The 12,500-nt window shown below is 47.9% G+C and overlaps 1 protein-coding gene across 3 annotated transcripts in view; it reads left to right on the forward strand.

The window, feature by feature from the left end:
- Positions 1-12,500, forward strand: part of cdh4 (cadherin 4, type 1, R-cadherin (retinal)) — a 200,982-nt gene that overhangs the window by 151,582 nt on the left and 36,900 nt on the right. For all 3 annotated transcript variants that reach the window (XM_056605501.1, XM_056605502.1, XM_056605503.1), the window contains one exon: positions 4,287-4,431. In XM_056605501.1, the coding sequence (XP_056461476.1) occupies positions 4,287-4,431 (145 nt within the window). The remainder of the gene's footprint in view (positions 1-4,286; positions 4,432-12,500) is intronic.

Consider the following 12,500-nt stretch of genomic DNA (forward strand, 5'->3'; position numbering starts at 1 on the left):
CTCGCTCTCTCTCTCTCTCTCTCTCTCTCTCTCTCTCTCTCCCCCTCCCTCTCTGTCTCTCAGTACTCCTATGCCTGCAGCTAGCTTGCGCTACATTTTGATAGCGCTAACTTCAGTGCCCACCCCTGTGAACCGCGCAGCTGGCCAGTGTAAAGGGCAGGCTTGGAGCGCTGCCCTAGTTATCCCTGCATCCCTGCCCACCAACACAGACCTTCAACCACCAAACCAGCCAGAGCAGCCCCCACAGCCTGCCAGCCAGCCCTCCCGGCAGCTCAGCTAATCACAGCCAGGGTTGGGTTCACCACCGCTGGGATTGGGGGATACGGCAGCCCATCGGCTAGCAGCACTGAATTACACATGCAAATCACACAGGACCTCTCCTAGCGAACGGCAGCTTCAATTTGATGCGCGTTCAGTAGTGTTGCATGCTTTTAGTTAAGTGTGCAAGAAGAGGATTCACGTCGACCGAGGCCCGGGCCGTAGCCAGCGGCTTATCGTCCTGATGCATCGGCGCCCCATCCCTGCTAAGCTCATAGGAAAGCTAAATCGTACCTCTTAGAAACCTCTTAGATACGCTCTGCCCTGGCTCGTGGCAGCACTGCAGCGAGCACACCGGTAAACCGCACCGAAGACACACACACACACACACACATGCGGTAGAACGCATCAACAAAGAGTTCCTGTCGATCGTTTAAGTGACACGTTTCTATATGCGGGTGCTTTGGTCGAATTAGATAAACAGGTGGCTCTTAAAGTTTTCTTGAAGACCATCGTTCATCTCTGTTTCCTCTGTCCTGCTGAGTTCCTGCCTGTGTGTCTGTATTTGTTGTTTCTAGTTTGTGTGAGTGCGTGTGTGTGTCTTTGTCTGTGTATGTGTCTGAACGCATGCTGTGTGTGCGAGCCCCGTGCCTCACCACTTCTTATTGTTGTTCATCTGTAATGATACTTTAAAGAGTGGCGCTCCACACCTACACAGCGGTACCTCTCAGAGAGCGGGCCTTCGGGGGGCAGCTGGAGCCGGCAGGTTATCTGTCCGCTGAGGAGAAGAAGCTCAGGTCTCCGGTAAACACTTCCCATTCGACACAGGCTCTTACTGAAGCAACCAGAGACACAGAGAGCAGAGGAGCCCCGCTCGTCCTGCTCGTGACACGTTGTGTAATTTACCTCAGGGGAACCCTTGGCGCAAGGCGGCGCGGGGGAAATCAGACTGTTGTTTTATACTTTTGCTTTTAGGTTGACGGAAGGTTGCAAGCACTTTGTGGCTCTTGTGGGCAAAAGTTTGCTTGTTAGTTGCAGGCTCAACTGGAGAAGAGAGGCGAGGCTGAAGGTTTTTGACAGACTATCTTCGAGTGGGAGGAAGAGCCATAGCAGGAGAGAAAGTGCCATAGAGAGAGAGAGAGAGAGAGAGAGAGAGAGAGAGAGAGAGAGAGAGAGAGAGAGAGAGAGAGAGAGAGAGAGAGAGAGAGAGAGAGAGAGAGAGAGAGAGAGAGATGTGAGATAGGGCAGATTGTGTCAGACTTGGATGGGTATGACTTGGCCTGTGGTCCCTATTCATTAGCCTGGCCTGGTCGACCATGCTAAGCCTCAAACCTGGTTTAACTAACCACGCTTACCACAGCATGCACTCACACGCACACACACATACACAAACAAACACACACACAGACGAAAATACAAACAGGTAATTCTGATGCAGGGTTGCAATCACCAAAATCTGTGTTGACTCGTCCCTCCAAATCTCCCCCCCATTGCCAAATCCACAGCTGAGGAAACAGATTTGGAGCGGGCTTCAATGTGTTCCTCTCCCTGCATGCCTGTTTGCTCTGCGCCAGCCTATGAGCAGCCAGCATCTTGTGGATCATTAAGTTACTTAAAGTGAGCTGTTCTGATCAACAGCGTGTTTGCTTCTAGCTTCCTCTCCTTGTTTGCCTGTCGCATTTCTCATTATGTGTAAACTAAACATGTATCTAAGTCTTTGTTGACAAGTTTTTCATGTGCCCTCGAAGCAAGCGTGTCTTGGCCTGTCTTGGCAAAAAGGAAAAGTCTGCAAAAGTTACTGCGGAGGCCCTTGGAACCGAGCTCTCTGTGTAGTTATTTTTTTTCCTTTCTTCTGCTTTCTAATGAATTCGCCGGCACGATGAATGAAGTTGCACATAGACTCTGTCCAAGACAATGGTCCCCGGCGCCCAAAAGATCCGGCCACCTCGTACGTGATCGCCAGCCGGCGAGGAAGAGACACAGAAAAAGGAGAGAGAGAGAGAGAGAGAGAGAGAGAGAGAGAGAGAGAGAGAGAGAGAGAGAGAGAGAGATAGAGATTCCTCACTCTCCTGACTCACTCTCTGTGGTTGCTGCCGCCTTGTAAACCAAGCTGTGAGTAATTAGTCAACAGCGTATTCACCGGGACCGGGAGCTCTCTGAACAGGCAAACTGCCGCCCAGCGTGACGCCGCGGGTGGGTGGGTTGTGTGGCTTGAGTCGCGGGGCCTTTTTGGGTTTTTCGAGAGATATCATTAGTATGGCTCAGCGGGTGGGGGGGAGGGGGGAGGGGGGAGGGGTCCTCTTCTCTACAGAGCCATAGCTGGATTTGTTATGCATCCGAGTTGTAGAGGGTGATGGCTTTTGTCACTCTTTGCCCATTAAAGATCCCCCCCCCCCGACCACTGCCGCAGTCCCTGCTTCCCATGTACAAATACACACACAGACACACACACACACACACACACACACACACGGGCGCATGCACACCGCACACGCACACAATTGTGGGCCTTTGGGGGCCCTATGAATTGTGCTCTCATTTACATCGTCTCCTCCTCCTTCCTTTCTTCTTGGCCCTCCTGTTCTCCTCCTCCTCATCCCCCTCCTCCTCCCCCTCCTCCTCCTCCTCCATCGTCTCACACATTCATTTGTTGGCCCTGTCTGCACACGCATACACACGCACACACACAGACAAACAGACACTGTTGTCTCGCTGTTGTTTCACACATGCCGTGTACCTTCCAAGAATGCCTCATCACCGACTGAGAGAACCCAAACAAATGTCTGGCTATCTTCCCTAGCAACTAGAGAGACAAACTTTTCCACAGCAACAGGACTCCTGCTAATCCTGCCTGCGAGGCGGGTACCTTTTCTGGATGCTTCTCCCACCCCCCCCCCCCCCCCCCTGCCCCCTCTCCCCTCCCCCCCCCCAGCCCCCCCAAGCCCTCATGCTCACCCCTCAAGAAGTGTAGTTTTACTCCAACTAAACACTTTGCAACTTTTGATCCCCCCCCCCCCCCTTTTCAACCCATGGTTCTCAGCGTTGGCGGTGGCCCTGGTTCAAGGTGCTAACAGGATGCGTGTGCCTCCGCAGCCCTGAGTGTGTGCGAGGGGGAGACGCAGCGTTTGCCAATCACACGCGGTCGCCAATTAACAGTTCGGCGAGGCTGAGCTGTAATCGAGCTCTTCCCGTTCGGCGGCGGCACGTACAGAACCTGCCATCCCCTCGTTTTCAATTAAGACGCCCGGATGGTGTTCTCACCTCCCGAGCCGGAGTTGTTTCTCTCTGCGTGGAGCCGTCTCGAGGAGGGATGTTAATGTCGTTCTGTCTGAGCCCCCCTGAACCAGACGTGGTTGTCAGTACAGGAGTATGTCGCCCCTTGTTTTTCATAGAGCTGTGCATTTCCTCTGAAAAAGCAGCGCAGTGTGTGTGCCTGTTCTTCTTCCAAATGTCACTTAATTAGTGTTTCCCAAAGTGGGATGCGCAGGAGGGGCCCAGGGTGACGGGATAGAAGGGGGAAAAGCTAAATCGAGGACAGAATATCAAAGATTTATCAAACACAGGCTCAACGAACACTTAGAAATGAGAGCTGGGATCCAACACATGAACAAATGACTGCCTGCAGCCCTGCACTTGCAACCTTATGCAAGATGCAACCTTATTATGGCCGTGCGTGAACACTGCAAGACTGGCGTGAACCAACATTGAATTATAATCCTTGCCCTGGCTCATAGCTCAACTGCTCTAAATACCCTGGGCGTGCGTGGCGTGCAATGCGCCACACACGCATGGCGCAGTCCGGCAAGTATCATTGATCCTTTTTGACCCGGGAACAGTTGATGAGGCTGCTGACCGCCCCTAGGTCTGTGGGGGGCATGAGTTATTCTAACCAAATTTGGGAGGGCTGGCTATGTCATCATGTCTATTAGGGATGAATCCATCTAATTCTGTAATGTCTTTGTCTATGTATGAGTCTGGGGTTTGAACGCGCATTGACAGTATGTTTATGTTCCTTTTTTTTTCTGCAGCTTCGAGCGCACGCGGTGGACATGAACGGGAACCAGGTGGAGAACCCTATAGACCTCTACATCTACGTCATCGACATGAACGACAACAGGCCCGAGTTCCAGAACCAGGTCTACAACGGCTCCGTGGACGAGGGATCAAAACCAGGTCAGGGGTCGTGGCCTTCATACACAGTGATCCTAAAGAATTGTGGACTTGGCTCCATCGATTATCGATTCGTAGTGTTGACCCGATGGCTGGTGGAAAGCTTGCAGAGTCTGGCTGCAAAATTGTCTGATGCTGCTGATGCATAATGCCGGTCTGAGCTGCATGTGTATGTTTACAGTATTCTTTCCATTGAGTAGCTTACTAAGGATAATAATAAAAATACATTTTATTTTTGGCGCCTTTCAAGTCAACCAAGGTCAATATAACATAGAGTAAAAATAATAATAATAACAACAACAATAAGGATAAAGAATAAAGTCTAGGTCACAGTGACCAGTCAGAGTGAGTATGCCAGTTTGAACAGGTGGGTTTTGAGTTTGGATTTGAATGTTGTGATGGAATCTGACTTATGTGTTGGGGGAGAGAGTTCCATAGTCTGGGTGCCGAGGATTAGAGGAGCTTGGTTATGAAAGGGTACAGAAAAGATGGCTACCTGTATTGTCATCCTAACACACAAGACAAAGCGCCTTATCTCATTTGGTTTAATAATATAAAATTCATGAAATAATTAAATGATTCACGTATCCCCTTTAAATGTGAATACCTTCGTGGTCTACGGCCGTTTGTGATGTCTATTTTAGCTGGCCGACCAGAGGTTATGGGGTATATACTACATCCATAAGGCTCGCTCTGGGCAGATGACAGCTAACAGCAGTGCAATCCTATCAACTGCATACAAATTGTTGTCGCTTTTTTTCCACCAGTACCTTTGATCCCTTTTAGTAAAAACACGGCCACTATAAAGGTTAATTAATGGTTCTGTGAAAAAAAAAAAGAGGCTGCGCCGCACTTTGGGATCCTGAGGGATTCTTAGGTGCCGGGGGGCTCAGTTCAAGAAGTTCAGTACTTTCCTAATGAGAAGAAGTTCTGTGTTTATTTGTTGGGGTTATCGGTGAGGTGGTGGGTCAGGGGGAGGGGATCCTGTCACATCAGCGGACACCTCAGACAGGGGGGTGGGGGGTGGGGGGATAGGCACTCTGTGGAGATGAGCAGCCTGTGGTCAGTCCAGAGTCACGGACGAGCGGCGAATGCTCAAGTAGCTCTGGTGTCTGGGTCTGGATGAACCGTTGCACCCCAAGGAGTTGTCTTCATCTTCATACCGCTCAGAAGTTGCGCCACGGCCACGGCTGACTACAATCCCTGTAGAGTTCGTAAACAACACAGGAAGCAAAGTGTGTGTGTCTGGCCTGCGTGCGTGTGTGTGCTGTTGAGCAACAAAGCAGGGAACACCACGAAAGTCGGCGCAGTACGACTGTGTGTCTGTGTTCACGTGTTCGTGTGCATACGTCTGTATGTGTTTCCGTGTATGCAGTCAAGTGTGTGTGAAAGCTGGAGAGCAGTACGACAACTTCTGTAGTACTACTAATACATCCCGCCTCCTAATGATTCAAATCAGAGATCACACTCTCAGTGGGGATGTGTAATGTATAAATCCATATAGAAGCGACCAATTAATACAAATCTTTGGATCTTTAATTAAAACCAGTTAATGAAGGATGCTTGTTATCACCACATTATAAGAATCATTGCAACTACGATGAGTTTCCCGATTGAAAATAACACATCACTAGCAACTGGTGTTAAAAACCCTTATTATATTTAGTACCCAGCACTATCTAACCGCTATATTTCCTTAATTGGCTATTTCACTGAACAAGAGTGGATGTAAACTCTCCGGGATTCATCTCTTGTTACTTTAACAAGGAATTTGTTCTTGAAATACCAGACAGCGTTTGTGCTGGTGTAAGGATGTGAGGGGACGAGACGAGGTATTGCTGTATCATATTGTGTATCTGGGAGGCCTAGATATCAAAGTGGGTCTCTGAAGCATTACAAGGATCGTGTTGCTGTGTTCCCGCTGCGGGGAAGCCACCAGGGACAGAGGAGACCCAGGGTGAACCCGCACCTTATCACCAGAGCCAGATGCAGCGGTGCCCTGTGATCGGATCAGTCAGCCAGCCAGCCATGTGCCGTTGTCACGCACACACACACGCACACACACACACACACACACACACACACACACACACACACACACACACACACACACACACACACACACACACACACACACACACACACACACACACACACACACACACACGCACACGCACGCACATTAACACACATACTGCAAACGCACACACACACACACACACACACACTCTCACATTAACACACATACTGCAAACAAACACACACAGGCAAAATCACATGCAGATGCAAAAACCCTCACACACATTAACACACACTGCAAACACACGCACATATACATACACACAAACACACAGACATACACACACAAACACATGCAAACAAACATAAAGATACACACGCATGCACACACACACACACAAACCTATATTGCAATCACAAACATTCAAACCCATAAACACGTGCACATAAACATGCACACGTGCACACACGCAGACACACACGCACCCATAGACTGGAACTAATTTGAATATGTTAGTATCTGTTCCTGCTGCGGTGTTATTTTAGTTTATCATTGATACAAACTAGTGCCCCTTGTCTGAGTGAACACTATTCACCATTTCATTCCAATTTGGACAAATATCTTGAAACACGATTGCCTCTTTTGGTAAGAATCACAAAATATCAAACGTCAGAATGTAATTTAATCAAATGCCATAAAATAATAAAACCAACCAAAAGTCCAAAACGTAAGTCCATAATTTCAAAGAAACCTTTAGCTATACATATAAAATCTGAGTCTAATTCTACATTTAACTTCCCTATCTTGAACTTCAGTATCACGTGTGGTACACTTGATCTTATAGCTTGCATTCTTGGCTTACTGTTCCTGCGGTGTGGGATGAATGAGACGCTAGCTAGCTAGCTGCTGTGTGAAGCGTGCAGCAGTGGGTTGCTCTCAGGAGGCACCTAGCGTCACGGCGGCGTGACATCCTCTGTCCTGGCACACTAACTGTCTGGCAATGCACTCACAACATCTGCTCTGTAATTTCCAGGCAAAGCACCCTTTTCCTTCTCTCTCTCTCTCTCTCTCTCTCTCTCTCTCTCTCTCTCTCTCTCTCTCTCTCTCTCTCTCTCTCTCTCTCTCTCTCTCTCTCTCTCTCTCTCTCTCTCTCTCTCTCTCTCTCTCTCTCTCTCTCTCTCTTACTGGCATATGGTAAATCAGGAAACTTTTCTCTTTATGAACCTGCTCCTTCTTCGTCCCTCCTCAATCTAACCCAAGCCTGTGTGAGAAAGCCAAGTTCCAGAGAGACGGGAGAGACGGATCAAAAGCAATGCTGCTGAGTAGCTGCTCTCAGGCACCATTTGTCCTGCTGAGGACCTGTGGGGGGCTGATGGTGGATTAGGAATGGGGGGGGGGGGGGGGGGGTGCCTCTCTCTCTCTGTGGCTCGTTCCCTCTCCATCCTTTCTTTGTTCGTTTCTTTCTTACTTACCTTCATTATTGTAGCCATCGGTTCGTTAATTCTTCTTCATTCATTGAAAAAAAAAATAATAATAATTTGTTGTCATTGTTTCATCAACTCTAGCTCTCTCATTCTTCCATTTTCTTTGTTTGTTTGTCCAGTCGTTGGTTCTTTCTCTCTCTCTCTTTTATTTTTCTCTCGTTTTTGGAGGGATTGGGGGGACAGTTACCTCCGTCTGGCCTGTGGGCTCATTAGGGACCCAGCACGGGAGGCGAGGTGGTCACAGGGTGGAGGTGAGGTGGGGAGAAGTCCATCGTTGTTTCAATCTGTTTAATCGACCTAGACTGTGTGTGTGTGTGTGTGTGTGTGTGTGTGTGTGTGTGTGTGTGTGTGTGTGTGTGTGTGTGTGTGTGTGTGTGTGTGTGTGTGTGTGTGTGTGTGTGTGTGTGTGTGTGTGTGTGCTTGTTCATTAAAGTGTCTGTTTTTTGGGTTATCCAGTGTATCCCTTTGTTCCTCACCTAGAGTCGGGTGTTGCCATGGTAATGGCATTTCTTTCTGGAACTTTTGCACCAAACTGATCGTGTCAGGTAGCCAGGCATTTTTTGACTGTGCTTAGCTAAACGGCAACTATAGCGCCCTGTGAGTAATCAACAACAACCCATCATTTTGAACTGTTGAATAAAGTACCCGAATGTAATTATAAAGGTCTGTAAGAACAAAGGCCCATAGAAAAGGAATGGACTTTTTGTCTTGGACTGCAAGAGAGAAATTAGAATAATCTACACTCAGTTCATCTTACATCTAAACAACCCTGCCAAAGTAGTTTGAGGTGACGTTCATTCTTGCACACATTTATAAATGTCAATGATGTTTTGCATGATTGACATTTATAAATGAGCAGACTATTCCCAGTAAGATCGCCATCCGCCATTATAGTCAGAGGTTGTGTTGGCAACCATTTCCATGGTGTCATGCCTAGTTCCCTCATTTATATCATTCTGTTTATCTATCTATCTTTCTGTCTGTCTCTCTATCTGTTTCTTCTTCTGTAGATGATCACGATTTTCACTCCAGAATTCATGTCCTACCCATTTATTTTCTTTAAAGAACTATGGCTCTTAAAATATGAATCTTTTCCTTCCCTTCATGGTAAACCACTTTCCTTTCATACTAGCTTGATCTCTGATGGTATGTGGATCTCTTGTGTTAGCTGACTCTGTAAGGGTCCCTGGATCGGTCATACTAGCTGGTTAATATTAACTCTCTATTAGAGGCACACAGAAAGTTCCTTCTTTATTTATCTCAATCTCCTCTTTTTTTGTTCTTCTAAATCTTCATTCTAATTGACAGTCAGATGTTGAACCTGGCTGAGTGATGTTTAGGCAGCGGCTTAACACCCCCCCCACACACACACACACACACACACACACACACACACACACACACACACACACACACACACACACACACACACACACACACACACACACACACACACACACACACACACACACTCACACTCACACACAGAGATACACACAGACACACACACACACACACACAGATAAACACAGACGCACACAGACACACACACACACACACACACACACACACACACACACACACACACACACACACACACACACACACACACACACACACACACACACCTGACTCTCCCATGTGACCGGATCGGCCAATGACACACATGTTCGCCACTGGATACATTTTCAGCTCCAGCAGTTTTTAGGCCGTAACGTAATTACAATTCAGATATTTTCTAATTAAAGTTTTCTAATTAACGGGGAATTAAATGGGCGCAAAGATTAACCCTTTCAGGCATGGCCAGATCCCCTCGGTCCGAGAGAAAAAGGGGTCAATTTAATCTCATTACAGAATCCCGCCTTCGGAAATTGAAGGCGACAGAATTGACAGCCGATTACCCACGCAGTGTTTGTCCTCACCAGCCTCCCCCTCCACGAGTCCAACCACTGTTTACACATTGATGTTCTCTACACTGAATCCAACCACTGTTTACATTTTGATGTTCTCTACAGTGAAATTGCCATTGCTGTTTTTCTTCTCTTCTGATTTTCTGTGTATTTTATTTTCTCCTTATCCTCCTCAACTTCTTCTCTGTGTTACCTCTCTCCTGACCAAGTGAAAAACCTTGGCGAATGACATTTGAAAAACCGAATTTGTACCATAATCCTGCTACATGCAGTCCTGTTGCAGGCGAGATGGCGCCACGCCGGCCCAATTATCTGCCCTGGTTTTAGGGAGCAGGAGAGGCTGATCAGGAATGCACGGCCGAGGCCACTTTGCCTTTAGCGTCAGACCTTGCCTTAAGGTGTGACGTGACTCTCCAAACAATCAGTGTTTCGATCAACTGCTGAGAAGAAGAGAAAAAACACAGCCACATCTCTCGGTTGTAATTAACGGTCGACGCGGAGGCCAATATATTTCTATACAGGTGGACAAGAGGACAAGAGGCAATCCATCATGAGTGCTGATATATTGTATTGTATTGCAGCACCAGGACGTTTTACCATGCATGTATCACTCAGCTTCCTAGGTGTTGCTAATACAATACATTAATGGGGGTTGAAGGCACAAACTGTCTGATCAAGCTAGATCCTCAGAATCACACATGCCACCAAAGTGACTGTCATCCGACTCTTACTTCACTGGCCGCACGAGCATCGGAAACATACAGATAAACGTACATAATGCAAAGCGGCTGGCCTGTGGTAACCCGTAGCCCGACACAAAAGGGAGCAAGCTAGCGTGCAGCAAAATGTTAACGTGTTTCTTGGCAGCATTCCAGTCCCCACGCCGGTGGCAGAACTATTTGTGTTGGCCAAATAAATGATTAAATAAACAAATGATAAATAATCTGTTGTTGCTCATTACCATTAACCAATGAATGGCGCTGGTGGATCGTTGCTCGGCCGGGTTGACTAACGGCAGCCCTGCCGATAGTCAGCGGAACAGCACTCACTCTCCGGCACTGCTGCCTTTACATGGAAAATGTGTTGCTTGTTGAATGTTATGAATAATTGATGATTGAATAATTGAATAATTGCTGGGTGTCTGTCGCCTGAGCACTGCACAAACGTCACACTCGTATTACATAAAGATGAAAGCTTAGGCTTTTGTTTGACCGTTTACTCAAACCGTTGTTTAAAGCATTACCGTCCCCATTGTGCGCGTTCTTATGAAGTCATCCGCCCTGCTTTCGGACCCCCTTTCACACAAATTGCTCCATAATATGACCAGACATCACAATCACGACTAAACGGTCGTCTTCGATAATCAGGAAAATAATAGGCAAACATAAAACGCAAAAGAATTATGAAACGAAAAACTGAACATAAGGCCAGTTATCTACCATAATGTTCCCACTTGTGTGTGTACATTATGACATTTAATTTCACTCCTGCACCACTGTCCTGCTTCCAAACTCTAGTAAAACATATCCTCCAGCGGCTCTCCGTGTGTCTCTCTGGTGCGTTGGTGCTCATGAGCTAGCTTCTCTCTCTCTCTCTCTCTCTCTCTCTCTCGCTCACTCTCTCTCTCTCTCTCTCTCTCTCTCTCTCTCTCTCTCTCTCTCTCTCTCTCTCTCTCTCTCTCTCTCTCTCTCTCTCTCTCTCTCTCTCTCTCTCTCTCTCTCTCTCTCTCTCTCTCTCTCTCTCTCTCTCTCTCTCTCCCTCCCTCTCCGGGCTCAGGCAGCGTCCCCCTCAGTGCCTGGTAGAGGCGGTAAATTGCCGCTGATGGAAGGTGACATTTTGTCTAAGCCTTGTGAGAGGGGGCGAGGTGATCTCTCTCTCTTCCAGCGCAGAGTGCTCCTAATTGCCTGGTCGCATTTGTGAGCCCCGCTGACAAGCTCGCTCAGATCAATAATTCTTCCTGGTAAGGACAGGCGAGGGGAGGTTTTGGTTGGGGGGGGGGGGGGATTTGTGCATTGGACACATACACACAAATACACTAAAACACAGACATATGCATACATGCACACACACACACAAATAGAGACCTATGCGCACACACACATGCTAAAACACACATATGCACACACACACACACACACACACAAATAGAGACCTATGCGCACACACACATGCTAAAACACACATATGCACACACACACACACACACACACACACACGGAAACACTGAACTATACAATCATAGACACAATGGAACGGAACAGAAACACACTCACACACACACCAACGCATGCACACACACACAAACATAGAAACAGATTAGCTCACAGGCACACACACACACACACACACATATGCACACAAAAAACACACAACACACACACACCCCCCGAAACACACAACCCCCAGCGAGAGGCCTGCACCCCTCGCCCGCCAGGCTTAAATGGCGGTGTTTATCCATGATTTCAAGACAAATAGGCAGAGAGCAAGGGAGCATTAAGGGCAGGCACGGCGCCGCTGAAGGCTGAAATAATGGATGACAGGGCCGGCTGAAGACCCCGCGCCGCTCATTACTGCCCGGGCCGCACAGAGGTGAGCCCCTCGGCCAGCTGCACCACTATATCTGGGAGCTGGGGAAAGTTGCCCGGCCTATTTAGAGAA

Source organism: Gadus chalcogrammus, chromosome 13, assembly GCF_026213295.1.
Source record: "Gadus chalcogrammus isolate NIFS_2021 chromosome 13, NIFS_Gcha_1.0, whole genome shotgun sequence".
NCBI classification, from domain to species: domain Eukaryota; kingdom Metazoa; phylum Chordata; class Actinopteri; order Gadiformes; family Gadidae; genus Gadus; species Gadus chalcogrammus.